General features: G+C 37.9%; 1 protein-coding gene across 3 annotated transcripts in view; it reads left to right on the top strand.

Annotated features, from left to right (window-relative positions):
• The window catches only part of atp2b1a (ATPase plasma membrane Ca2+ transporting 1a), a 38,168-nt gene extending 18,032 nt beyond the window's left edge, over positions 1-20,136 (top strand). For 2 of the 3 annotated variants that reach the window (XM_023429148.2, XM_087180089.1), the window contains 20 exons: positions 600-797; positions 1,141-1,398; positions 1,605-1,730; positions 3,586-3,747; positions 4,529-4,567; positions 6,630-6,785; positions 7,007-7,221; positions 7,552-7,794; positions 7,908-8,149; positions 8,766-9,003; positions 9,831-10,010; positions 10,095-10,182; positions 10,297-10,403; positions 10,594-10,785; positions 11,488-11,701; positions 11,826-12,037; positions 12,206-12,313; positions 13,742-13,930; positions 14,102-14,191; positions 16,873-20,136. In XM_023429148.2, coding sequence (XP_023284916.1) covers positions 600-797; positions 1,141-1,398; positions 1,605-1,730; positions 3,586-3,747; positions 4,529-4,567; positions 6,630-6,785; positions 7,007-7,221; positions 7,552-7,794; positions 7,908-8,149; positions 8,766-9,003; positions 9,831-10,010; positions 10,095-10,182; positions 10,297-10,403; positions 10,594-10,785; positions 11,488-11,701; positions 11,826-12,037; positions 12,206-12,313; positions 13,742-13,930; positions 14,102-14,191; positions 16,873-17,259 — 3,644 coding nt within the window. In that variant the 3' untranslated portion in view covers positions 17,260-20,136. The remainder of the gene's footprint in view (positions 1-599; positions 798-1,140; positions 1,399-1,604; positions 1,731-3,585; positions 3,748-4,528; positions 4,568-6,629; positions 6,786-7,006; positions 7,222-7,551; positions 7,795-7,907; positions 8,150-8,765; positions 9,004-9,830; positions 10,011-10,094; positions 10,183-10,296; positions 10,404-10,593; positions 10,786-11,487; positions 11,702-11,825; positions 12,038-12,205; positions 12,314-13,741; positions 13,931-14,101; positions 14,192-16,872) is intronic. The other variant, XM_023429149.2, reaches the window with a different exon arrangement.
• The last annotated feature ends 7,722 nt before the right edge of the window (positions 20,137-27,858 follow it).

The raw sequence follows: 27,858 nt of genomic DNA, 5'->3' as shown, positions 1-27,858 counted from the left end.
AATAGAGCTGAAAAACTGTCAGGCATCATCAAATGTGCGAAGGCCCTTTTGAATATATGACTGTGCCTTGTATGTGGAGCCATTTGAATGGGTGGCTGCAGAATGCTCTCCCTGCACATGGATGAATGGGTGTCAGGCCAGCCAGACATGTAATGTGTCAGAGAGATGACTCTATAACAAGACAGCAGTATGCGCAGACACCTGTGAGTCTGAAGCTGATTCAAGCTCTAGTCTTTGGGTTATTGTATTTAAAAAGGCAGTTTATGGGATCAGCTCTGACCTCTGTTCTCACATTCTGTGGCATGCCTGAAAGAGGTGAAAATGTTTGACATGCCCACAGAATGTGTGTCATTGTTGTCCAGCGTTGTCGCCTCCACAGTGTCCTGTCAGAAATGCTGAGTCCTTTTGGGGGGAGGGGGTCATGTTTTTGGAGGCCCAGTGACCGCTCACTGATTTTAACTTTTTGAGACTAGCCTTCTTCCTTTCTTTTTGTGATGTGAACATATGTTATTTGTCATCTAACATTCAATTTCACGATAGATTTAAATTTAAAAATCTTACAAATTAAATGCTTTTCTCCTCTGTGTTTCCCTCCCCAGGTCTAAATGGACAGCCTGCAGACATCGAGAAGCGGAAAACAGTGTTTGGGCAAAATTTTATACCACCCAAAAAGCCCAAAACTTTCTTACAGTTAGTGTGGGAGGCGCTACAGGATGTCACACTGATTATCCTAGAAGTGGCAGCCATAGTTTCACTAGGCCTTTCTTTTTATAAACCTCCAGATGCCAAAAGAGACAGTAAGCACTTCATAACAATCCTTTTCCTGAAACTTTGTGTTGATTCATGTTACTGTTAATGGATATTAGTCTATTTATGTTTGGGTGTTATTTTAATAGTTTGTTTTAATATCAAATATGTTATCCAGGACCAGTCAGTTGTTTTTTTCTGTCTCAGTTATTTAGTCAGTTCATTTCATGCAAAAATCAAATGCAATGCCCCCTTCCCTTACTCTTATTTATTTGTCTAAGCTTATGCATTTCAATGTGCCTGAAAGATGGGATGACGTGATAAGCTGGGGAGACCTGTGAGATCGCTGTTTGGGAACCTTTTGTGTTAAGATTTGTCCCTGTCCCTCTGCAGACTGCGGAAGGGCTGCTGGAGGCGTGGATGATGAAAACGAGGCAGAAGCGGGTTGGATCGAGGGAGCCGCAATTCTTCTGTCAGTCATCTGCGTGGTGCTGGTGACGGCATTCAATGACTGGAGTAAAGAGAAGCAGTTTAGGGGCCTCCAGAGCCGCATTGAGCAGGAGCAGAAATTCACTGTCGTCCGTGGAGGACAAGTTATCCAAATTCCTGTGGCTGAGATCGTGGTCGGCGACATTGCACAAATAAAATATGGTAAGAGGAGAGTTAACGCTGTGTTATTGAGGTCATTTTATTAAATGTAAATGTTTCTTTGATGGATAAAATATAAATCTGTCAATTAGGAACGCTTACGATGAATATCACGTTATCTAAGATTCATTCACAAATACAAGCACAGTCCTAATTTTTGTACGCAGTTCCTCCAAATTAAAGGCATGTTTTGTCCGTGTGTGTTTCAGGTGACCTTTTGCCTGCTGATGGAGTCCTCATCCAAGGAAACGACCTGAAGATCGATGAGAGCTCGCTCACAGGGGAGTCGGACCATGTCAAGAAAACACAAGAAAAAGATCCGATGCTGTTATCAGGTAACATCAAGCCTCAGTTTTAGTTTGAGTTCCCTCCTTGCTGAAGGTTGTAAGTTTTGAAGGAAGATTTTTATTGAGAACATGATTTAAAGAGTGATTTTGTCAGACATGTTCACCTGCTATTTAAGAAATTATCTCAAAAGCTTGTCAACATCTGCAATCTGACTGAGCTGATTTGATTAGAATAATACACTGCTCATCATCTTCAAAGTCTAGTTCAGTCTTTATTGGATTTAAATGACAGGTAACCCTCGAGCAATTTAATCATATCAAAATACAGTACATTTTTCAAATTTTGGTCACATGCACAGGGAGGTAAATACAGAGACTGACCTCAATCTTATTTTCAAAAAAATTAATTCTAGTTATTAAAACAAAACCGTCGATGTAATGCCCTTATGTTTTTTGTATTTAATCTGCTGTGCAGCTTTGTAGAAACATCCAACATACACCTGAGGGATACATTCATCAGTTAGGCCATTTGAAAGTACTAGCACTGGTTTGATGCCCGAACTGTAAAACAGGGACTTTCCCAGTTTAGTGTTAGGACAAATGAACAGTGTGCTCCACTGTAGAGCAACTTCTTATGTTTCATTTATGAGCCTCAAAACCGTGTTTAATATTTGATTTACACCCATCATCCTCATACAATATGAAAACAAAGATTTTACTTGAATCAGCTAAGAACAGTTGAGACCACTATTCACTGTAGTACACAGCTCCTGCTCTGCTTTTAAAAATAAGTCTCTTTGTGGATTCAATGCTGTGATGTACATTTGCATGTCTTTAGTGACAAACTGGATTACAATTGAAAGTGAACCGGTGTCCCTATTCTGCTGCTCAGTGTAATCAATTATCAGCCATACAACACTCCCCAGATGTGAGGCTGTAATAGTTTTGAGTTTTGCTGTGGAGACATTCCATGTGCACAAAGCCTTTTCAGCTCTGTGGTTCTGCTGTCAGATAGCTTTGTCCTCACTGCTCTGCTCAGTTCCCAAGAAGTGTGTAGGGATTCAGAAGAAACACTTTTTGCTTAGTTCATCTGGCTCTCTATTGGCACGCCTCCAAGAGAGAAGAGTGTGCTGTGTGTGTGTGTGTGTGTGTGTGTGCAGTGTGTGTGTGTGTGTGTGTGTGCGTACATACATGTTGCTCCACCACTGCTTTTAGATTCCCCTTAGCACAGGCCGTATCCCTTATACCATCACTCTCACGAATGAAAGGAAAGCATCCTCTAATTAACAAAGGCAAGAGAGAATGCTCTCTACGCCTTTCCGTTCAGCCTCTCGATGTTTGCTCTTTTTACTCTGACTGTAGCTTGTCTTCTCTTCTGTTACTTGCTTTTTCTGTATAAATCGACAAGATTTTCCTGTGTCCTGAGAAGGATAGTGAGCCAGAGATATTAAACTCTGGAGAAACCCTCTGGGATTTCCATTAATTCACCCAGACTGACAATTGGCTTTTGATTAAAGGCTGTTGATTAAAGGTTTGGAGGGTATTTGCATCTTCCTCTTTTTACTTGCATGTGCGCCATTCCTTTTGTATTTATTGCCTGCATTTGAAAATCTGCATTTATTTTTCCTTCTTGTGTGTAGCTGAACATGCCACTTGAAAGCACGGCTAAACCACCTTCTCAGTAAGCAAAGGAATCTAGCTCAATATTTAGTCTGAACCAAAATTAAACAGTCAAAGCAACAAATAAGTTAGAAACGTCATGGTCAAAGTTGAAGCTGAAACAGGGTATAAGTAATCTTGGAAGCAAAGTGAAACAGCGCGTATCATTTAGTCAGATTTTGTACGTAGCCTTTCCCTCCCTCCCTTATTGACTCACATTTTTATTTTCCTTGTCTGTCTAAAGGCACCCATGTAATGGAAGGCTCAGGGAAAATGGTGGTCACTGCTGTCGGTGTCAACTCTCAAACTGGAATTATCTTCACTTTACTCGGGGGCGGTGAGGATGATGACGACGAAGAAGAGGAAAAGAAAAAGGAGAAGGAGGAGAAGAAGAAACAAAGAAAAAGTTGGTGTCCTCACTAATTTTTTTACCTTCCTATTTCCATGAGTATTGATCAGTCCATGCATCAGGTACATATGTTTACACATATGCATCTGACAGGCAGTTTACTTTAGCTTCCATCGAGCCCTTGACGTATTGAAAGCAGAAAGAGCTGAGCCTGTGCAGAAAAATGTAGTTGCAGTGGCAGAGTTGAATGCACACTAAGAACACAGGTTGGACTACTTACACAAGCAAGGGGTTCCTCTTACGGAGCTCACAGCAGATTCAAGCTCCAGTGCTGAGCTGTAGGAGGCTCTGCAGTTAATTATGGATAGGACAGCAGCTAGCATTATTACATTACTGATAATCTGCTGTATATTTTCTTGATTAATCCTTTAGTTTTAAAAATATTAGAAGACAGTTTATGTAATTTCCCACAATCCAAGTTTTTTTGTCTTTTCAATGTCTTGTTTTGTCTGGCCAACAGTACAAAACTCAAAGATCTTAAAGAAGATAAAGAAAAAAAGTCACAGTTGAGAAACTGGAACCAGCAAATATTTGGTATTTTACTAAATGTGATTGCTCTGTCATTAAAATAGTTGCTGAATAATGATCTGTCAGTTTTCTCTCAACAAATTTTTTAATTGACTAATTTTTGCAGATCTTTTTCAATCAAAGAGAATTAACATAATTATATACATGACATGACTGATATTGTACAATAGTGCTTAATGGCACAGTAACTGTGTATTTCCCACCAATTATTTAGTTTGCAGTACTCACTCCCCGGTGTATTTTTCCACAGACAAAAAGCAGGATGGATCTGTGGAAAATCGTAAGAAAGGTAACCACACACACACAAACTAACACACACAGCCATATATAACTGCCTTACAGCTCAGCGCCTACCTTTATGTATTAGCCTCACTCTCCATTTAACAGCACTGGCTGTAGGTTAAGACCTCAATCTGTTAATAATTGGCTACAGTGGTTTTATGCAAGTAATGAGGAGTTGCATATTTTAGCATGAGCCTATGTCGGCATATACTTGGTACGGGATGTTCTTGCCTATCCATTGTACTGTCTGACCCTCCCTTCTGTCTCTCTCTCTCCTCTTTTCTCGTCCTTCCCTGGCACATTGCGCTTTGAGCAGCAGGTGCTACTGAATCCAGTTATAGCGATTAGTGATGAGGAGATTAAAGCCATGCAACAATTCTGGGGCCAGAACATCTGCTTTCCCACCCATCTCTCTCTCCGACTCTCCCTCAGGCCCCCACAATTTGATTTCTATTGACGGCCCAATCTGAACTATTCAGAATCAAACCGTAAGACTTGCACTGGTGCAATTTCAGACTGACAACAATGATAATGAGGCTGTTTGGGGGTAACTCAGACAGCTAGCCAGGCTTGTAGTCCTCCTGGGACACCATGATCAGTAGTGCTTGGGTCTGTGGCCACAACCCTGGCGCTAGTCCCTGGTGCACAGATTCCCTCTGCCTGCCAGGAATCAACAGTAATCCTTTAGACTGAGATTACACAGGCCATGTAAGTGCAGAACAAGCCACAGTCCACAGCAGCTGCAGAAGCTCAGTGATAATGCCCCTCCTCTCCCTGCTGCATACGTCCACACACAGTGCCATGCCACAGTCTATACCATAGTAAATAGACCTTTTAGCATCGACAAATTAGACACAAAAAGCAAGACTGCAGAAATTACAAAAGACATCCACATAATGAATGTTAATGATATTAGCAGAAGTGAACTGAGAGATGGGAAAGATGTGTCAGTTTCCCTGTAGCAGCAGCAGTAGCGTCAGTGCCCCGCAGAACTAATGATTTTATCGTGGTGAGTGACACGACAGAGACCAGCCCCTGCTGGCCTGCCGGCTGCCTCTCCTCCCTGCTTTGCCATTAGAGGCTTTGTGTCTCCAAGGTAACCTGGTTAGATATGGGCTTGGGATTCCTGTCAGTTCTGCAGGCGAGGAAGGGGGGGTCCTGAGGGACATTGAGGAAGAGATGAATGAGATTTATGGGAATTTAACTGGACAACAACTGCTGTGGGTGCTGTCAAGGAAGGAGGTGATTCCTCAGACAGATCCCAGTGCTACTAGCTGGTTAACCTGTTCTTGAAATCTCTAGGTGGGAGGATGGTAATTACACTTCCAAATCTTTCTGCTAATTACTGTGCAGTCAGATCACTGCAAACATAATAACAGTGACATTTCCCAAGTTGCACAGATAAAGCACGCAAAAATTTTGAGTGACGTGACATCTCTTCTCATCCTTTCATTTAATGTTTTATCTTGAAATAAAGTGCTCCATTGTGTCACACTTGAAATATTCCCATGTTCCAGGAGTTTTGTCATATGAAGCAGCTGAAGCTACTTGCTGTGATTTGTTACCTGCTACATCAGATAATCAAATGACTTAGGGATACAATCTAGTCTAAACCTGTTGTTGATGTACCTGATTTTCACAACACAACCACAACAGGCAAGCTAGAAAGTGCTTCATATTTCCTGAGTATTAAAGATGACCATATAGATTAGATTATTAAACATTTGACCATATAGTTTATTCATACACTGATTTCATGTTGAGAATACAGTTTTTATTTCTGGTCTTGCAAATGTAAGCAAATAGGCTTCACGTGGTGCCTGATTGAAGAATGCAGCTCTTGTTTCTTTGGATTATGCAGATTTGTTACAACTGCTAGACTGGTCTGATTAGAAAATCCTTTCCATTTCAGACTTGAGTCCGTTTGAATATTCAGAAACAGTGAAATGTAGTATCAGTGCCGGACTGTGTGCATTACTTGACACCGGTAGAATGTCGTGGCCAGTGCACTAGTGTAACTGTCAGGGCATTTCATCTAACAGCTATTTCTTGTTCTCTCTCTGCTGCAGCTAAAGCACAGGATGGTGCTGCAATGGAAATGCAGCCTCTGAACAGTGATGAAGGAGCTGATGCAGAGGAGAAGAAGAAAGCCAACCTCCCAAAGAAAGAGAAGTCTGTTCTCCAGGGCAAACTGACCAAACTAGCTGTACAGATTGGCAAAGCAGGTAAGTTGGACAAAAAGAGCTGACTGCTAAAGATGGTACCACATACAGACTTGATGCAGATGTACTCTTTTATCCCCTCATCTACAATAAAACTGTGTCTCCAACTGTCTTTAACGTCTTCTATTCAGAATTACTTCTATTAAAAGTAGCCTGTTGGTAAATGGTATCCTTATGATTCATTGACCATACTCTTTCTTCCTTTTCTCCCCCGTTCCCTCCAGGACTGGTTATGTCAGCCATCACTGTTATTATCCTGGTGGTGCTGTTTGTAGTAGACACCTTCTGGATCCAGAATCTACCCTGGGACAAGGACTGCACACCCATTTACATTCAGTTCTTTGTGAAATTCTTCATCATTGGCGTCACTGTTCTGGTGGTGGCTGTTCCTGAAGGCCTGCCGCTTGCTGTAACAATCTCCCTGGCATATTCCGTTAAGGTAAATTCTCCTAGCCAAGTGACCTGTGCCCAGTGCTGACCAGCTTACACTTTAGCCTATTAAAACTAGCAGCCAGGCTGTTAAGTCAAGGAGACTTGGCTAACTGATACCCTAAAGCCAAGCAATGATCCCCTCTGCTGAAGTTGTGGGCCAACAGAGGGCTTTATCCTATCAAGGAGCTACTAATTTCAGTCGTATAACCTTTGCACGCATTTCTTTTACCTACAAGAAAATATTATGTTCAGCACACAAAGTGTGTTGTTGAATTTCTGCGTGATGCTTTACACTAGCTGTCTGTAATCATTTGATGCATCGTTTGTCTCCCTGCAGAAAATGATGAAAGACAACAACCTGGTACGTCACTTGGACGCCTGTGAGACCATGGGCAATGCTACCGCTATCTGCTCAGACAAGACCGGTACCCTCACGATGAACCGCATGACCGTGGTGCAGGCCTACCTCGCTGAGAAGCACCACAAGAAAGTCCCTGAGCCAGAGAACATCCCCCCCTCCATTTTAGACATCTTGATTCTAGGCATCGCAGTCAACTGTGCATATACCACCAAGATCATGGTAGGCTTGTGAAATGCTGTGTGTCTAAAATATACCATGTATCACACTGAATATCCCCTTGTTATGTATTCGGCTTTAGGAAATTACTGACTGTCTTCTCAATTTTTCTTCAGCCTCCAGAGAAAGAAGGGGGCCTGCCACGGCAGGTGGGTAACAAGACCGAATGTGCCTTGCTTGGCTTTGCTACTGACCTGAAGCGTGACTACCAGGCTATCCGGAACGAGATCCCCGAGGAAAAATTATACAAAGTGTACACCTTCAACTCAGTCCGCAAGTCTATGAGCACTGTGTTGAAGATGGCTGATGGCAGCTACCGTATGTTCAGCAAAGGAGCCTCAGAAATTCTCTTAAAAAAGTGAGAACAGTTTTCATCTTTGGTATTAATGCTGTTTGTGCTTTTTGTTTTTGTTTGTTGTATATGTTGGATTGTGTGGTTGGTTTATCTTTACCAGTGTTCCTCTTGGAATTTTATAGTGACGAGACATGCTCTAATGATTTTACTCAATGAAAGGTTATTCTGTAGGTTTTTTTTACTTGCTCCAGCTGGCCAGACTTTGCAGTAAATGATATGTGTAATGGCTTAAGCAGCTAAGAAGTTCAAGCGCATCCCACCCAAGCCCCTTACTTTGCGACTTAAAAACAGGGGCTGAGAAAATGAGCCGGTAACAACTCTGTAAGCCTCTTAACCAAGCAGGCTTCTTTTTAACCCACAGACGGCTTAGTGTGACTTCTTACTATTGTAGCTCACCATTCAAATGCTTTGTCTTCTCCTCTTCCCTTACTCCTTTATCTCATCAATATTATCCTCTCTTTTTACAATTCTCTACCTATCTTCCTCATCCACATTTCCTCATCTCTCGTAATGCTTTTCTTCCTCTGGATGTTTTTCCCGCCTACACTCCTCCCTCTGTCTCTTAAACTTCTTCTCTACATTTACATATATATCAATATATCCCGGTTTCCCCTCCCAGGTGCTATAAAATCCTGACGGCAAACGGTGAGTCCAAGGTGTTCCGCCCACGGGACAGAGATGACATGGTTAAGAAAGTGATCGAGCCCATGGCCTCCGAGGGCCTGAGGACCATCTGCCTTGGATACAGAGATTTCCCTGCCTCCGAGGGTGAGCCTGACTGGGACAACGAAAATGACATCCTCTCTGGACTGACCTGCGTCTGCGTGGTGGGCATTGAAGACCCTGTGAGACCTGAGGTTAGCGGCTACACATGGAGGACACAAACAGTATCAGCCTGTGGTTACATAATAATTGTTGACTTCATTGAAACCGCTAGAGAGAATTTGATTTCATGAACAAAAATTGAGTTGCGTGTCTTGGATTATTTTCAGCGGAACCACTCATAATGGAAATAAAGCTGGCTTGTGGGTACACTTATATCACTAATAAATTTGGAAATAACAGCGCATATTTTCAGACAGTCTGTCCTGGAAGACATTTATCGTGTTGCACTTTCTTGTTCACATGAAAAGTAACAGAAATAGCTGTGTCAAGAATGAAAAAGGAAAGCTAGAGAGAGCAGTTCAAACCTACGCTCTCTTCTCACCTCGGGCTCAGCTGAGTAGTCACAGTGGTTGACGATGCCTGATTACAGTTTTTGGAAAGTTAGAGGAATGGTTGGGAAACAACCTCCCACAAATCTGACAGGTGGGGACAAGTGTGCGGCGTCAAGAGATGCTGCATCAGCCAGTTTTAAACATGAGCAGTTATGATATTGAAGCTTTTGCGGGAGTGCCTCCACCCAGACTGTTTACATGTTGTTGAAAAGGAGCTTGATAAGAGCAGTGAGACTCCAACATACAGCTTCTATATAAATCTAAACCCAACTAAAACCTGAAAGCTGCAGAGCTGCCGAGTTTGATGTTACTAATGAAATCTTCACAACACAAGAAATCATTTGTTTCAATGTTTAGATACAGCTAACATACATATAGCTAAGCTGAGCTTTCATTTTGACATCCCCAGTGAGGCAGGCAAAAACAACATGCATTTCCTCCTTCATCGTGTTTCCTCTTTCCGCCAGGTCCCAGACGCTATCAGGAAATGCCAACGCGCTGGCATCACAGTACGAATGGTGACTGGGGACAACATTAATACAGCTCGAGCCATCGCCACCAAGTGTGGCATCCTCCTGCCCGGGGACGACTTCCTCTGCCTGGAGGGCAAAGAGTTCAACCGAAGGATACGCAATGAAAAAGGAGAGGTGGGCCACAGCAAAATACTGTACCTCAGAGACTGTTGCAGATGTACTGTTGGGATTCTATTAGGTTTTGTCTCATGTTTCTAGATTGAACAAGAGCGCATTGACAAGATCTGGCCCAAACTACGAGTACTGGCTCGCTCGTCACCCACAGACAAACACACGCTAGTGAAAGGTAGTTTTGTTTTACTGGTTTGTGTGAAAAATGTTTTGTTGTCACTAATTTGCTTGTGTGTTGTTTTAGGCTTCAGTGGTTTCATTTAAAAATATTCATGTTTTACTATTCTAGGTATTATTGACAGCACTGTGATAGAACAGAGACAAGTAGTGGCAGTGACAGGAGATGGTACAAATGATGGTCCTGCCTTGAAGAAAGCCGATGTTGGCTTTGCCATGGTGAGTTTTCTCTGTTTACAGGTGAAATGCTTCAGATATCACAGCTCATTTTATACATGCTATGCCCTGCTTCAGTGCGAACTGGGCCACAACAGTTGATTCTGAAAAATAATGGTAATGTAGAAGCATAATGATGTTAAACATGTTGTGACTAGATACAGATCCTTGATCATCATCTTTTTGTCTCCAGGGTATTGCTGGCACAGATGTAGCCAAGGAAGCGTCTGACATCATTCTGACTGACGACAACTTTTCCAGCATCGTCAAAGCCGTCATGTGGGGACGCAACGTCTACGACAGCATCTCCAAGTTCCTCCAGTTTCAGCTAACTGTCAATGTGGTGGCTGTCATCGTAGCATTTACAGGAGCCTGCATCACACAGGTTAGCACCAACAGAGTTTGTTTTACATTGGTAAAAAAGCTATTGTGGCAGCAGAGTGAAATGAATAAAAATGTATCTCAGTCACAGGTTTTCCAGCAATAAAACACAAACACAGGGTCTGATAGCATTTTGAAAATATAGAAATAAGTACTGTGCACATTTTAAACTGGCTTATTTGCTGTATATTGTCTCTAAAATGGTCTATTCATTGAATTCCCTCATGCATTAGAAATCATAAGCACCTGTGAAATTTCTCTATTTTTTTTGTCTTTTGTTGCTTAATTCTGCAGCCTAATGGAGTGATTTTAGTGTCTCCAACAAAATACTGCAGATTTATTTTAAAATATTCATATGTTTCTCAGCTTTTTCAAAAAATCCCATCCTGTAACCATAACTCTTCATTATGTGACACTATTTGTACGTGTGCACAGAAACCAAATGGCTGTCATTTCGCGCAAAGGATTCTTTTCCACCAGCTATCAGTCTTAGACCTCATGTCAAAACACACACTCATCATTGCTCATGCTACCACAGCTTATAAACGTGCACTCAATTACGAAGCAGACAGCAAAATAATTTCTTTTTCCAGATGCAATTTAGTTCAGTGAGTCACGTGGAATCTCTCTAATTGATGCTCTAAATTTCCTTGATATTTGTGATATTATGAAACTGTAACTGAATTTGGTGTCTCTTGACCTCCAGGACTCTCCACTGAAAGCAGTACAGATGTTATGGGTCAACTTGATCATGGATACTTTTGCATCACTAGCTCTGGCCACAGAGCCCCCTACAGAAGCCCTGCTGCTAAGGAAGCCATATGGCCGCAACAAGCCTCTCATCTCCCGCACTATGATGAAGAACATCCTCGGTCAGGGAGTGTACCAGCTAATCATCATCTTTTCTCTGCTCTTTGCTGGTAAGAAGCTATATTAGGCATAGGTCTTCATGAGCATGGAGCCAGTGGACTGGCTGTATTTTTCTTTCGTAAATCTATCCATTCATTTTTTTTTTAAAAAGTCCTCTTGTGACTGTTTCTGCAGGTGAGAAAATATTTGATATTGACAGCGGCAGGAACACACCCCTCCACGCCCCACCCTCTGAACACTACACAATTGTCTTCAATACCTTTGTAATGATGCAGCTTTTCAATGAGATCAATGCCCGCAAGATCCACGGAGAAAGGAATGTCTTTGATGGCATCTTCAACAACCTCATCTTCTGTAGTATTGTCTTTGGTACCTTCATTATCCAGGTAAAGTAGACTGCAGACTTCTGCAAAGTTGTAAGGATCCTCTGTGAATGTGCTGGTGACTCATACATGAAAAGAGATTATCTGTCCCACAAGCCTTCAGCCTGTAAAAATCAGATCTAAAAGTTTGTTCTCTAATTACTTACTCCTCTCTTCCTCCTGCTCCTTTAGATTGTCATAGTGCAGTTTGGAGGGAAGCCATTCAGCTGCGTGGCTCTGACCATCGACCAGTGGCTGTGGTGCACTTTCTTAGGCTTTGGCTCTCTACTATGGGGACAGGTAAGATGAGACAATGCAGCCGTGCTGCACCTTCAGTTGGCTAGTTACAAAACTGTGGGATAACACTGCCCCCCTGTGTGGGAAGTGGCGTAGTGGCTGAATAATGGTGGTGTAGCAGTACGCTGTGACGGTACTCTTCCAGACTAAAACTGATTGAAATAGAGTTGGAGCAATTCATATGGCATAATTATAGTGCGTAGTACATAGCTTTAGTCAATCTTGAATTTTCAAGTAGCTACCTGAATGTGTTGTCACAATATCAATGATGTTTTACATTGATGAAATTTAGCCTTGTTTTTCCTTTGAACAAAAGTAATATAAACATTGTTTTCAATCAAGGCTATTTTCTTTTAATTTAGAACAATTTTTAAAAGTTATACCACACTGTATAATTTAGATTGAGCTAATGCAGAGTAAAGTTTTGTAGTTTTTTTGCTGTTGTAGTTAGAAATAATTGTGCTTATACTTTTTGTTAGAGACTGAGGGATAAGATTCCTCAGAGTTATGACTTTAAGTAATTCTAGTTTGCTCTTACTGCCCACACTCGTCCTCCAGTGCAGAGCACGTAATATGTCATTATCTACTCTTGTCAAATCAAAGAGAAAGTGTTCTTTAACAAGACACAGATACCAGATACCAAACCAGAGTTGTTTCTGTCCTTTGTTTTTGAATATGATGCAAATACAGAAACCATATTTCCCAAAGGTTATCAGAAAAGTTTAACTTGCCTTCACTGAGTTCTGTAAGCACATTAGTCAGTTAAGGTCAGCCATTGTGACATTGGATCATTTCAAAATATGATGCAGGGCTGCAATTAACAATTATTTTACTTATCTAATAATGAGCAGGTTGTTATCACAATTAATAGAGTAATTACTTTGTCTATTAAAAATATATTCTTTTAAAAATCCCCTTTGACACAAAAAGCAACAAATCCTCATGTTTGAGAAGATGTTATTGATATTATATCATAATATAATTAATTGATAATAAGATATTATTGTGATGGAAAACAAGTAAGGAGGAGGAGGAAGCTTTTGAGCAGACTAAAACTGATGTGACTGATTTAACACCAGATAGTTAGCTTGCATGTTGGTAGCTTAAAATGATGAAATACTTTGTTAGGATTAGTGACGTCATCATTATCAGCTTTTAGTAACTCACTTCCGAAGGTGTTGTTATCTATTAAGTGTGTAACTTCACTGTGGGATCGGTTTGGAGACTCGGAGCAAACCTGGTGACGTCAAACTGTCTCCCATCAACCCTTTGGCAGGGCTGCTAATTTTCAGGGTCACTGGCTGCTTAATGTCTGCGATGTACCCAGGAATGTGGATCATCCCGCTGTAATGAAATGTCAATTTTCCCTTGCTGAGGAGTGTCACATTATTAGCCGACAGTGCTGCTGATGTAAATCATGATGTCTTCCAGGTAATCTCTTCAATACCCACCAGCCGCTTAAAATTCTTGAAAACAGCGGGCCACGGCACCCAGAAGGAGGAGATTCCTGACGAGGAGCTGGAGGAGCTGGAGGACATGGATGAGATTGACCATGCTGAACGGGAGCTTCGCCGAGGCCAGATCCTCTGGTTCCGAGGCCTCAATCGCATCCAGACTCAGGTAACAATCTATGGACCTTCCTGTGCACCACCCGAACACTGCAGCCGACACCAAGGGAATCAAAAGCCATAAACCCTCCACTGCTCTTCCAGCTAAAAATCTATGTTTTGTTCTTTCTCTTTTTTTATTTCCTCTGGGCTTTCTCCTGTCACGCTGTCTGATTCTTTGCAGATGGATGTAGTGAGTGCGTTCCAGAGTGGAACTTCCTTTCAGGGGGCTCTAAGGCGGCAGGCCTCCAACTCCAGCCAACAACAGCACGATGTAACCAATGTTTCTAGCCCTACACATGTAGCCTTTTCTACTACCACTTCTGCCACTGCCGCCAACACCGCTTCTGCCACTGTGGGGTGTGAGTGCGTGTTCTCCTCTAGTGCATGAGACTTTTATTTCTTCTGTTCTTCTAACATCTTCCTCCTCCACTCTACTTCTCACCTAACGTTGACACTTTTACTCTCTCATGCTTCTCCTAATGTTCCCCCGTTTTCTTCCCCCCAAAAAAAAAAAAAAAAAAAAAGACACCAAATATACCACATCTTCCATATTGCTTCGATAACACTGCTGTATATATATGTACCCTGTAACCAGGTCGCTTCTGGCGTCAAGGTGTTTTCTCTGTGTCATCATGTTTTCTGTTCTGCTTCTGCTTTGGTCTCAGAAATGGAAAGGTTTTACTGTTATCTCGGGGTGGGGTGGGTGATGTGCATTTAATATTTGACAAAAATTACATTCTGCATTGACAGTCACCAGGTTTGTCTGCAGCTGCCTCAGTCTGCTCTGTGCCCCTGCAGCACCCCATGGGTCTGTGTCGCAGCTCTCTAGTCCCTAGCTGGGTAAATGTTTTGAGTATATGCCCATGATCACGGCCTAAAACAATAGAGACAAACCATGACATGGACCTCTGTGAGGAAAATCTATCCAGGTGTCAGTGGACAGATAACGACTTCTTCTCCTGCTGGGAGTTTGCTGTGAAAAACAGAGGGTATTAAGAGGGAGGGGGTGGCAGGGAAGAGGCTCCAAAAACAGCTTATAGCTGCAGTTAGTTTGTTGATGTGTTTGGATGCATAAGTTTGGAAGGTCTGGCGGCTTTAACACCATGCCAGTCGTCGGTTCAGCGTGGCAGATCATTGTGTGGAGAGCTGATGCGGATCATTTCACAGTGGTATTTCCTCTTGACCGTGACCTTACAAGGATTGTTGTGTGCGTGTTGACAATGACTCTTTTTCTCTTTCAGATCTTCCCAGGCAGACCATCTGACCAGCAGTTGAATTTAAATGTCTAACAGATGTCACTAAAAACAGCTTAATGGAATAAATGACTGTGCTCTTGAATGTAAACATGTGGGACTTTCCCAGACACATTAACAGCAGATCCAATGTTGTATGTCCCTGGCATATTGAACAGTTCTGCAATCTTACAGTAATATTTAGGTCTGTCTCAGGTGGGATTCCTCTCCTGACATTTATGGGCCAACGGCTGCTTCCCTATTAAACTCTGAACTTTTCCTTTCAGGCACTCTTGAAAAGAGCTGGACCATCTCTCCTCCAAGTCTTTTTCTATGTGATTACTTGTTTGTTGGCAGAATGTATCCACCTGGCAATGTGTTGCCAAAGAGACCCTAAAAGAATGAATACCACTGACTCCCCACATATTCTTCTTTAGATTCTGTGAAATGTGTCATGGGCTATACTCAAAGGTTTACTACCATTGAACACAAGGTAGCGCCGCGCTCTGCATGGGTTCAAAGTCTCTGGTCTCGTTTGTGAGTTTTTTCTCTTTGTGCTGTTTTTGACATGTATACCAGCTTGTAGACATGCTTGGCTGCTGCAGCTTTTTTGTTTTTACTCCACAAACATTAGCTAAAACTGACCACCCCTTTCTCTCTCTGTCTGTCCTCCTCTTTCTGTCTCTATTCCTCTGCCTCTTTCTGTCTCTCTCTCGCTCTCTCTCTTTACTCTGTCCTAAGCATGTCCAACAACAGTAAATCTTGTGTCCAGCCTCTGTCCTTCTCTCTCTCTCTCTCTCTCTCTCTCTCTCTCTCTCTCTCTCTCTCTCTCTCTCTCTCTCTCTCTCTCTGGATGTGTTCTTGTCTAAAGAACAGCATCTCTCTTGTCTCTTGGTTCCCTTTTGCATTTTGATTAATCAGACACAGGTCTCTACCAATTGTTTTGTGAAATACTACCACTGTACTTACAAACAAAAAGAGCATACATTGCATTGAGTTTGACACTGGTTTGTACCCACCCCAAGGGTTTTACTACATGACTTTAAAGAATAGTTTCGCTGCAAGCAGTGAGTCAAGTGTCAGGTTTGTCTTCACCGGGTGCAACTCAAGTTTCCTATCTCTCAGAAACACTTTTAGTTTACCCAATACTGCAATTTGCACTTGCTCCACACAGGCTTACAGTCCAGGCTGTCAAACATACTGAAACGCGATGCATTTTAAATGCTTCAAGTCTATCTCATGCCTTCAGTTGTGTGCGTTCGCATGTGGTTTTAGCCTGCCTGTGGATAAGGCTTTAAATCAGTGACAGTCTGTCTGTCTCTAGAATAAATAAATTGGCAGGACAGAGGGTGAGTTGGACAAACAGGAAGTGACACAGTGAGACTGGACTGAATTTAACTAAAGAATAGACTTTGACAGTGGCTTTGAGGCTAACGTAGTCTAGAAAATGGTTAAGGACAGCTTACAGTTAACTGGTTTTATAAGTTGTAATTTGACTACTAGAAATAACTGCACACTTGCACGTGTCTCTGAGAGTTCCCCCCTCACTGATAATTGTTTGCCCCTAAAACTCACCTATTATTGACTCAATAAAACCTACGTCCTAGGTTTTTATCTGTGGTGTTTTATCCAGGTGTTAAAATGCAAAACACACGTATCAGTACTGAATGTGACTAAATATGTGCCTTTCCCGCTCCCTGTCCCTTCTCCCTCCCTCCAGATCCGGGTGGTGAATGCATTCCGCAGCTCCATCTCCCTCTATGAGGGGTTGGAGAAGCCTGAGTCGCGAACATCGATCCACAACTTCATGACCCACCCTGAATTTCGGATAGAGGACTCTGAGCCCCATATTCCCCTCATAGACGACACCGACGCAGAGGACGACGCTCCCACCAAGCGCAACTCCGCCAGCCCCCGCAACACCACGCCCACGCCGCCCTCACCCTCGCCTGCCACCACCGTCGCTCCCACCACGCCGGTCTCCCCCTCCCCAAACCAGAACAATAACGCTGTGGAGAGCAGTAACCACCTCCTCCCAGAGGCTCCCAAATCAGGAACCCCCTCGGCCCCGGGGAGCCCCCTACACAGCCTGGAGACCTCCCTTTGATCTGACCCCCTGCGCTCCACACGTTACCACCACTTTTCTACCCACCCACCAAGGAGCTCAACTCAGACAAAACGAACGAACACTTGGAGAAGAGAGACGAAGGGCTAGAAGGAGAGCAGAGTCACGTGTGAGCTTGGCTTGGGCTGGACTAAAAGAACAGCAAACATTCAGAGGAATGTACGGCTTGGTGTGGATGCTTTGGTCTTCTTTTATTTTTGGTTCTTATTAATACCCCACTGCAACACAAGGACTCCACCCCTCCCTCCTTGGTAACTTTTGTTTTTCTCGGTAAACAAGGGGTGATTATAAACTCAGATTGAAAGTGACCTGTTTTTATTATTCTATTATATTATTATTATTATTAATATTATTTGAATTGAGAAGGGGAGGTCTTCCTCCTGGCTTGAAGATCGATGAAAGAACCTTTAGCTTCTCTTTTATCTGAATGGTGTTGTATATTTATCTCTTTGGCCCTTGCTCATTCAAAACTTATTTCTGCTCCATTGGCTGTTAATATTTTGAGTTATTTATGTTTTTGGAAAAAGCAGGTCTGTTTACAAAGTTTGTAGATACTTTTTTTCTGTTTGTAGGCAAAAGAGCTTCCTGATGTATGATGCAGAAAACTGGGACAGAAAAAAATGAATGAGAGGATTATTTCAGATACTGCTGTATTTTCAGGAAAAAGGGTGTTTCTATTGAAACTTAACTATTTTTGCCTGCAAGTTTTATTTGTTATATATTTGTAGATAAATATAGAACCTTCTAGCCAAACCGATAAACACTAAGGCTTGTATAGAAAAGAGGTCCACTGGGCGAGGTGTTTTTCACAAGAGACGGGACGGGAAAGACAATTAGGGCCTCTGTTCACGTTGCTATAAATATTTACTTCTTCCATTTCTTCGATAGTTTTCATGTGCACAAAACCTTCTGGAGTTCTGGATTCTCTTTTCATTCAGTATGTTGTGTTCGAGGATTTCCACATGTTGAAAGGTTCACTCATTAAAGGGATTTTAGAAAAACCATCTGGGCCCGTATTTAGCAAGCATCTCAGAATCACGCCCTAGAATCCTGCTGAGAGTTGGACTAGGAAACAAAGTCTTACCTCAGAGTCGGACACGAGGTCCTTATGAAGCCTCCTAAGGTCACTTTCAGCAGGAAGTAAAAGTTTTCCTTTTAGCTTTTTGTGGTTTTACAAGCTCTTGTTGTTGTTGTTGTTGTTGTTGTTATTAGTTACATTCAGAAGAGGCTAATGTAGATAAATAGCAGGAAAAAGAAAACCGTTTCACTTGTGGGTGTATGTCGAGCTAATTTATGCACGTTAAGGCTAAAAATTAGTTTTTGCCAAAACTTAAAAGCATTAAAATGACTTACAGTTCATCAGCTTTTTTAAACAACCAGCTGACTTCAAACCAGTGCTGTATTTTGAGCTATTCAACCAGTGCGCCTATTTATTTTTTAAATAAGAAGTTCATATAGACTAAACGTGAATGTGCCTTGGCTACAATAATAATTTAGATGATGCTTGGTCCCATCATTTGCCACCTTCAGGAAACTCCTCACAGATTAAACTCTGTTACTCCTCCAGCTAAAAGTAGAACTAAATAAGCCTCATTCTTCAAATTTTGGGATTGTAAGGACTGACTTCTGTCTGGATGCTTGATAAATATGGATCCTGGTCTTTTTTTTTTCTTCTTTTTTTTTTTTTAAATTGGTGCATTTTTGTTTTTTTGTTTCTCTCAGCAAAACGTTAGCCCCCTGCCAATGTACAATACTGACATTTGTTTACTCAGGCATAGAAAAAGGTATTTAATTTAAAAGAAATCTATAAAAAAAAACCTTTTAACTTCAGACTTTGTGTATTTAGATAGTAAAACATTGTCTTGGTCAAAAGCAAGTGAATTATTTTCATTATTCAAATGTAGTTTTACTCCTCCGAGTTCTGGTTTGTTGACCTTTTTAAAAATCAAAAACCATGGAAAAAAAACTTTTTTCTTTTTTTTTTTTCTTCAGCCCTGTCCATAAGACTCTTTCATCTTGATTCAATGTTGCTGAATTTGATTTGTTTGTAAAATATTTTTGACACCTGATGTACTGGAAACGCTAAAGAATTGGACATGTGCATTTTTCAAGAATAAAGACTAGGCATACACTGGTATCTATCTGCACAGGGTACTTTATTTCTTAGCGTTCCTTGGGGAAAAATAATTTTGATACAAATCATGATAAAAAAAATGTACCTTTGTATTTTTATGATAATGATGATACCTTTCATCGTACTAAACAAATTTTGGATGATTTGACACCAATCACGTTATATGGGGAGGGTTTTGGCCACTAAAATGTGTGTTGTTCTGGAATATTCATCTCAGGGTGCAAATGGTGTGAAAGAGAACAGGCCTCTTTTAGTTTGTTACTTAATTAAATGTTTGGAACGGTGCTTGTCAACCACACAGGATGTCTCCGGCAGCAGGCTGCAGATTCTTCCTGCAGCCTTCTGGCGGCCTCCGCCTGAAAGGCCGTGGACAGGGGAAGGAGGTGAAAATGTTAAATCACAACGTTCTCTGAGGAAATAAGTTTGTTTTCCTTGTTTTACAGATGACAAAATAGCAGCTAGGATTGCATATAAAGTGAGAAATTGAAAAGACAAGCGGAATCCATATGAGGAGTTTGTTCTGTAGCTTCTTCCTGTAATGGGAATGAATGTTTTTCCATCTGTTTTATGGATTATTATTTTTTTATCTTTTAACATTTGGAAATAAAAGTACTTCATGTCTGTTTATCTTGAGCATTTTAAATGGATATCGTGATTGGATTTACATTTGAAACTTGTCGAGTAATGTGTATGGTTTTTAAAAATAAAAAATGTATTTAGCCTAACTGCAGGGCCATGTTTTTCATTCATCATGCAGTAGTTATGGGATGTAAATACTGTGATCAAAGGTGAATGCTGCAGAGCTGAAAATCCCTCATTTCTACAGTGACGCCTAGCAAACATTTTTGCAGAAAGGGTGATTTTTCTCACAAAGGAGTATGCATAGCTTCACTGCATAACTTTCCAAATGTATTGTAACCATTGTAGCTAATGAACAAGATTAAAGGTTAAATTCACTATAAACTAACATTCTTTGTAAACAAATCTATACATTGAACTCCCGGTAACTGTTTGTTTATGAGTATAAATAAGGATGAGGTGGTTTTTGTTAAAAGTTAAACTGCCTCTTTTATCTTAACTTGGTAAGGGCACTTGCTCTACAATCTCTATTCCTGTCTAACTGGTTTGTCCTCTGAAAACAACAGCTGATCCAAGTTTATAACTACTGTCTTTGTGAGCAGTGATGATAATGATAATGGGTTGTGATAAGATGAATTCAGATTTATCCCTCTCTTAGAACACTTTTTGAGTTCAGTGTTAAGATTGGTTCATCTGTAAGGCACATACAGAAGGTAACTTCATCTATGCAAGCTGCCAGTGACTCTTACACAATGGACGCTTTGTTGGAAATGTTTTCCACAGCTGTCTCTCCTCTAAAAAGGCCACCTCTTACTACTGTGCAGGGGTGACACAGGCTTGTTTACAGCAGGTCAGCAATTCAGGAAATTTGAAGACTCAGATTTTCTGTTTATTTTGTTATATATGAAACAGCCAACCATTGTTTTTTCCTTTTTTTTTTTTTTTTTTTCAAGCAATGCACAAAAAAAATGACACATAGCATAATAAGGCATAAAAAACGTAATTAAAAAGTCATAGTATAGTAACACACAAAAACCATCACGTAAACGTCATAGTATAGTAAGGAATATGAAACGTCATTATATAGTAAGGCATAAAAAACATCATAGTATAGCAAGGCATAAAAAACGTCATAAAAACGTCAAAATGTGGTTAGGTATAGAAAACATAGTATAATAGAGCATAAAAACAATCAGAAAAATACCATAGTATAATAAGGAGTAACAAACGTCATAAAAAGTCATAGTATAGTAAGGTGTAAAAATCGTCATGACAACATCATAGGATAATAAGTCGTAAAGACCATCATAAAATGCCATAGTATATAGGGGCAAAACACGTCATAAAGACGGCAAACTATAATAAGGAGGAAAAATGTACAAAAATGACATAATAATAATAAGGCATAAAAAATTATGAAAACAACATAGAATAATAAGGCATAAAAAGTCATAAAAACTGCATAGTATAGTAAGGCATAGAAATTTATAAAACCAAATTGTACAATAAGGCATAAAAAGTCATAAAAATGAAATAAACATAAAAGGTTATAAAAAAAATTACATAATATAATGAGGCAAAGAAGGTAATGAATACATCATTATTAGTAAGGCCTACAAAGTGAAAAAACTACATAATATAGTATGGCATAAAAACGTCATATTATATAAGGGAAAAAAATGTCAAAAAATGTCATAGTACAGTAACAACAAAAAAGAGAAAAAAACAAAATACTATGGTGAGGCATAAAAAATGGAAAAACAACATAGTATAGTATGGTATCAAAAGCCAAAAAACGACACAGTATAGTATGGCCTTTAAGGTGAAAAAGACGACATAGTATATTATGGCATAAAAAGTGAAAAAACATCATAGTATAGGAAGGCCTAAAATGTGAAAAAAACAACATACTATAGTATGGTATAAAGACTCATTAAAACAACATGCTATAGTAAGGCATAAAAAGTATAAAAAACGTCAAAGTTTAGTGAAGCCTAAAAATGGGGAAAAAAACGACATGGTATAGTATGGCAACAACATGCTAAAAAGTCAAAAAATGTCATAGTAAAGTAAGGCCTAAAAATTTAAAAAGACAAAATACTATAGTATGGCATAAAAATGGAAAAACATCATTGTACATTAAGGGCTAAAAAGTGAAATAATTACATAGTATAATATGGCATAAAAACTGAAAACACATCATAGTACAGTAAGGCCTAAAAGGTGAAAAAAAAAAAAAAAAACACTTAGTATAGTATTGCAAATAAGAGAAACAACTACATACTATTGTATGGTATCAAAAGTTAAAAACCACATAGTACAGTAAGGCATAAAAAGTGAAAAAAACTACATACTATAGTAATACATAAAAACGTCATAGTATAGAAAGGCAAAAAAAGTAAAAAAAATGTCAAAGTATAGTAAGGCATAAAAACACAAAAAAACGACATAATATATTATGTCCTAAAAATTTAAAAGACAAAATACTATAGTATAGCATGAAAAATGGAAAAACATCATAGCACAGTAAGGCCTAAAAAGTTAAAAAAAAAAAAAAAAGACACTATGTATAGTATTGCAAAAATTACAAACAACTACACACTATAGTATGGTATAAAAAGTGAAAAAACGACATAGTATTGTATGGCATAAAAAGTGAAAAACTACAAGGCATAAAAAGTAAAAAAATGTCAAAGTATAGTAAGGCATAAAAACACAAAAAAACGACATAATATATTATGTCATAAAAAGTGAAAAAAACAACATGCTATAGTATGGCAAAAAAAGTAAAAAAAAACGTTGTATTACAGTATGGCAAAAAAAGTAAAAAAAAAGACATATTATAGAAAGGCATAAAAAGTAAAAGAAAAAACACATAGTACAGTAAGACCTAAAAAGTGAAAAAAACGACATACTATAGTATGGCATAAAAACGTCATAGTACAGTAAGGCATAAAAAGTCAAGAAACGTCATAGTTTATTAAGGCCTAAAAATTTGAAAAAAACCACATAGTATAGTATGGCATAAATAGTCATAAAAACAACATTCTATAGTAAGGCATAAAAAGTAAAAAAAATGTCATAGTAAAGTAAGGCCTAAAAATTTAAAAAGACAAAATACTATAGTATAGCATGAAAAATGGAAAAACATCATAGCACAGTAAGGCCTAAAAAGTTAAAAAAAAAAAAAAAAAAGACACTATGTATAGTATTGCAAAAATTACAAACAACTACACACTATAGTATGGTATAAAAAGTGAAAAAACGACATAGTATTGTATGGCATAAAAAGTGAAAAACTACAAGGCATAAAAAGTAAAAAAATGTCAAAGTATAGTAAGGCATAAAAAGTAAAAAAAACGACATAATACATTATGGCATAAAAAGTGAAAAAAAACTACATACTATAGTATGGCATAAAAAATGGAAAAAACTTCATTGTAGATTAAGGCCTAAAATGTGAAAGAACGACATAGTACAGTATGGCAAAAAAAGTTAAAAAAAAAACCCACATAGTATAGTATGGAAAAAAAAGTAAAAAAAAACAAAAAAACACATAGTATAGTATGGCCTTTAAAGTGAAAAATACGACATAGTATATTGTAGCATAAAAATTGAAAAAATGACATACTATGTTATAAAAAGTGAAAAAAACTACGTAAGGTATAAAAAAGGGAAAACGTCATTGTAGATTAAGGCCTAAAAAGTGAAAAAAAACCACATAGTATAGTATGGCCTTTAAAGTGAAAAATACGACATAGTATATTATAGCATAAAAAGTGAAAAAACTACATACTATAGTAAGACATAAAAACGTCATAGTATAGAAAGGCAAAAAAAGTAAAAAAAAAAAGTCAAAGTATAGTATGGCATAATAAGTCAAAAAAACAACATAATATATTATGTCATAAAAAGTGAAAAAAACAACATGCTATAGTATGGCAAAAAAAGTAAAAAAAAACGTCGTATTACAGTTTGGCAAAAAAAGTAAAAAAAAAAGACATAGTATAGAAAGGCATAAAAAGTAAAAAAAAAACACATAGTACAGTAAGACCTAAAAAGTGAAAAAAACGACATACGTCATATATGGCATAAAAACGTCATAGTACAGTAAGGCATAAAAAAGGGAAAACGTCATTGTAGATTAAGGCCTAAAAAGTGAAAAAAAACCACATAGTACAGTAAGACCTAAAAAGTGGAAAAAAAACACATAGTATAGTATGGCATAAAAAGTGAAAAAAAAGTCATACGATAGTAAGACATAAAAACGTCATAGTATAGAAAGGCATGAAAAGTCAGAAAATATCATAGTACAGTAAGGCATAAAAAGTCAAGAAACGTCATAGTTTATTGAGGCCTAAAAAGTGAAAAAAACAACATACTATAGTATAGCATAAAAAGTAAAAAAAAGTCATACGATAGTAACACATAAAAACGTCATAGTATAGAAAGGCATAAAAAAAGGGAAAACGTCATTGTAGATTAAGGCCTAAAAAGTGAAAAAAAACCACATAATATAGTATGGCAAAAAAGTGAAAAAACTACATACTATAGTAAGACATAAAAACGTCATAGTATAGAAAGGCATAAAAAGTAAAAAAAAAAGACATAGTATAGTAAGGCCTAAAAACTAAAAAAAAACACATAGTATAGTATGGCCTTTAAAGTGAAAATACGACATAGTATATTATAACATAAAAAGTGAAAAAATGACATACTATGTTATAAAAAGTGAAAAAACGACGTAAGGCATAAAAAGCCAAAAAACGACACAGTATAGTAAGGCATAAAAAGCTAAAAAACATGATATTAAAGTAAGGCATAAAAAGCCAAAAAACGTGATATTCAAGTAAGGCCTAAAAAGTGCAAAAAACGACACAGTAATGTGTGGCAAAAAATGAAGAAACTTCATAGTATAGTGAAGCCTCAAAAGTGACAGAAACGACATACTATGTCATAAAAAGTGAAAAAACGTTATAGTAAAGTAAGGCATTAAAAGTAAAAAAAATGACATAGTATAGTAAAGCATAAAGAGTCATAAAAACAGCATGCTATATTAAGGCATAAGAGTGAAAAAACATCATAGTATAGTAAGGCCTAAAAAGTTAAAAAAAATGCCATAGTATAATAAGGCGTAACAAATGTCATAAAAACATCATAGTATAATAAGGTGTAAAAAAACGACATAGTATAGCAAGGAACAAAAAACGTCATGAAATCGTCACAGTATAGTAAGGTATAATAAACTTCATAGTATAGTAAGGCATAAAAAACGTAATAGTATCATAAGCCATAAGAAAACATCATAGTATAGTATGTCAGATAATTGTATGAATGTATTTATGCATAAAATTATGTATCTATGTGTGAATAATAATATGATTGATGTATGTCTGACCGTATGCATGTAAAAAGTATATATGTATGACTGAATGTATGTATCTACATGTCTGTATGAATAAAAGTCTTATGTCACAAAGAATGTCTACATATAAATAACAATACACATGTATGTATGCATGTATGAATACATTTGTGTATGTCTACAAGTAGGTATAAATAAAAGATTTTACGTCTGAAGAATGTATGAATTGTAGTATGTATGTATGTATGCATTTAAGTATTCATGTCATGTCTGGATGAATATGAGAAGGAAAGTATTAAATGTATGTATGTTTTAGTAAAGTGTATGTATATATGTGTGTTATGATCTGGTATGTCATAAAACATCACAGTATAGCAAGGCATAAAAATATCATAGTATATTAAGGCAAAAAAAGGTCATAGTTTAGTAAGGCGCAAAAATGTCACAGTATATGACGGCATAAAAACCATCAAAGTATGGAAAGGCACAAAAAATATCATAGAATAGTAAGGCATAGAAAACATAGTATATTAAAGCATTAAAAAGGTCATGAAAACCTCATGTGAAGCAAGGTATAATAAACGTCAAAGTATAGTAAGGCATAAGAAAACGTCATAGTATGTCAGATAATTGCATGAATGTATTTTATGCATAAAATTATGTATGTATGAATAAAAGTATGTACTGTGTACGACTAAATGTATGTATGTATATGTGTCTGTATTAAAATTCTTATGTCACAAAGCATGTCTACATATAAATAAAGGTACACATGTATGTATAGATGTATGAATATATTTGTGTATGTCTGCAAGTAGGTATATAAGTGTAAATAAAAGATTATACATTTGAAAGAATTATGAATTACAGTATGTATGTACGTATATATTTAAGTATTTGTATTCATGTCATGTCTGAACGTATATATGAGAAGGAAAGTATGCATGTATGTTTTAATATAATGTATACGTGTGCGTCATGTAAACCTCACAGTAAAAAAAAAAAAAAAAACGACATAGTACAGTAAGGCATAAAAAGTCAAAAGACGTCATAGTATAGTAAGGCAAAAAGAGTCGTAAAAACAACATGCTAAAGTAAGGCATAAAAAGTCAAGAAATGTCATAGTTTATTAAGGCCTAAAAAGTGAAAAAAAAAGACATAGTATAGTGAGGCCTAAAAAGTGAAAAAAAAAAGACATAGTAGAGTAAGACATAAACACGTCATAGTATAGAAAGGCATAAAAAGTGAAAAAAAGTCATACGATAGCAAGAGTATCGTAAAGTGAGGCATAAACAGTGAAAATAAGTCATACGATAGTAAGAAATAAAAACGTCATAGTATAGAAAGGCATAAAAGGTCAAAAAAAAAAACACATAGTATAGTATGGCATAAAAAGTGAAAAAAAGTCATACGATAGTAAGACATAAAAACGTCATAGTATAAAAAGGCATAAAAAGTAAAAAAAACGATATAGTATAGTATGGCATAAAAACCTCATAGTAAACAAAGGAATAAAAAGTAAAGAAAACCTCATAGTATAGTAAGGCATAAAAAGTCAAGAAACGTCATAGTTTGTTAAGGCCTAAAAAGTGAAAAAAAACAACATACTATAGTATAGAAAGGCAAAAAAAGTCATAAGATAGAACCACATAGTATAGTAAACAAAGGCATAAAAAGTAAAGAAAACCACATAGTATAGTATGGCATAAAAAGTGAAAAAAAGTCATACGCTAGTAAGACATAAAAACGTCAGAGTATAGAAAGGCATAAAAAGTAAAAAAAAACCACATAGTATAGTAAGGCCTAAAAAGTGAAAAAAGAAACGACATAGTATAGTAAGGAAAAAAGGGGGAAAACCTCTAGTACAGTAAGACTTAAAAAGTGGAAAAAAACGACATACTATAGTATGGCATAATAACGTCATAGTATAGAAAGGCATAACAAGTGAAAAAAAGTCATACGATAGCAAGAGTATCGTAAAGTGAGGCATAAACAGTGAAAATAAGTCATACGATAGTAAGAAATAAAAACGTCATAGTATAGAAAGGCATAAAAGGTCAAAAAAAAAACACATAGTATAGTATGGCATAAAAAGTGAAAAAAAGTCATACGATAGTAAGACATAAAAACGTCATAGTATAAAAAGGCATAAAAAGTAAAAAAAACGATATAGTATAGTATGGCATAAAAGCGTCACAGTATAGAAAGGCATGAAAAGTCAAAAAACGTCATAGTACAGTAAGGCAAAAAAAAGTCAAGAAACATCATAGTTTATTAAGGCCTAAAAAGTAAAAAAAAAACACATAGTAGAGTGAGGCCTAAAAAGTGAAAAAAAAAAAAACGACAGTATAGTATGGCATAAAAACGTCATAGTATAGAAAGGCATAAAAAGAAAAAAAAAACGACATAGTATAGTAAGGCATAAAAAGTTAAAAAAAACGACATAGTATAGTAAGCCCTAAAAAGTGAAAAAAAAAAAAAAAAAACGACATAGTACAGTAAG

This window comes from Seriola lalandi, unplaced genomic scaffold (assembly GCF_002814215.2).
Source record: "Seriola lalandi dorsalis isolate HSWRI2012SDOR001 ecotype SW California unplaced genomic scaffold, Sedor1 jcf7180002054889, whole genome shotgun sequence".
Lineage (NCBI taxonomy): Eukaryota > Metazoa > Chordata > Actinopteri > Carangiformes > Carangidae > Seriola > Seriola lalandi.
This window is presented reverse-complemented; position numbering and strand designations above follow the sequence as displayed.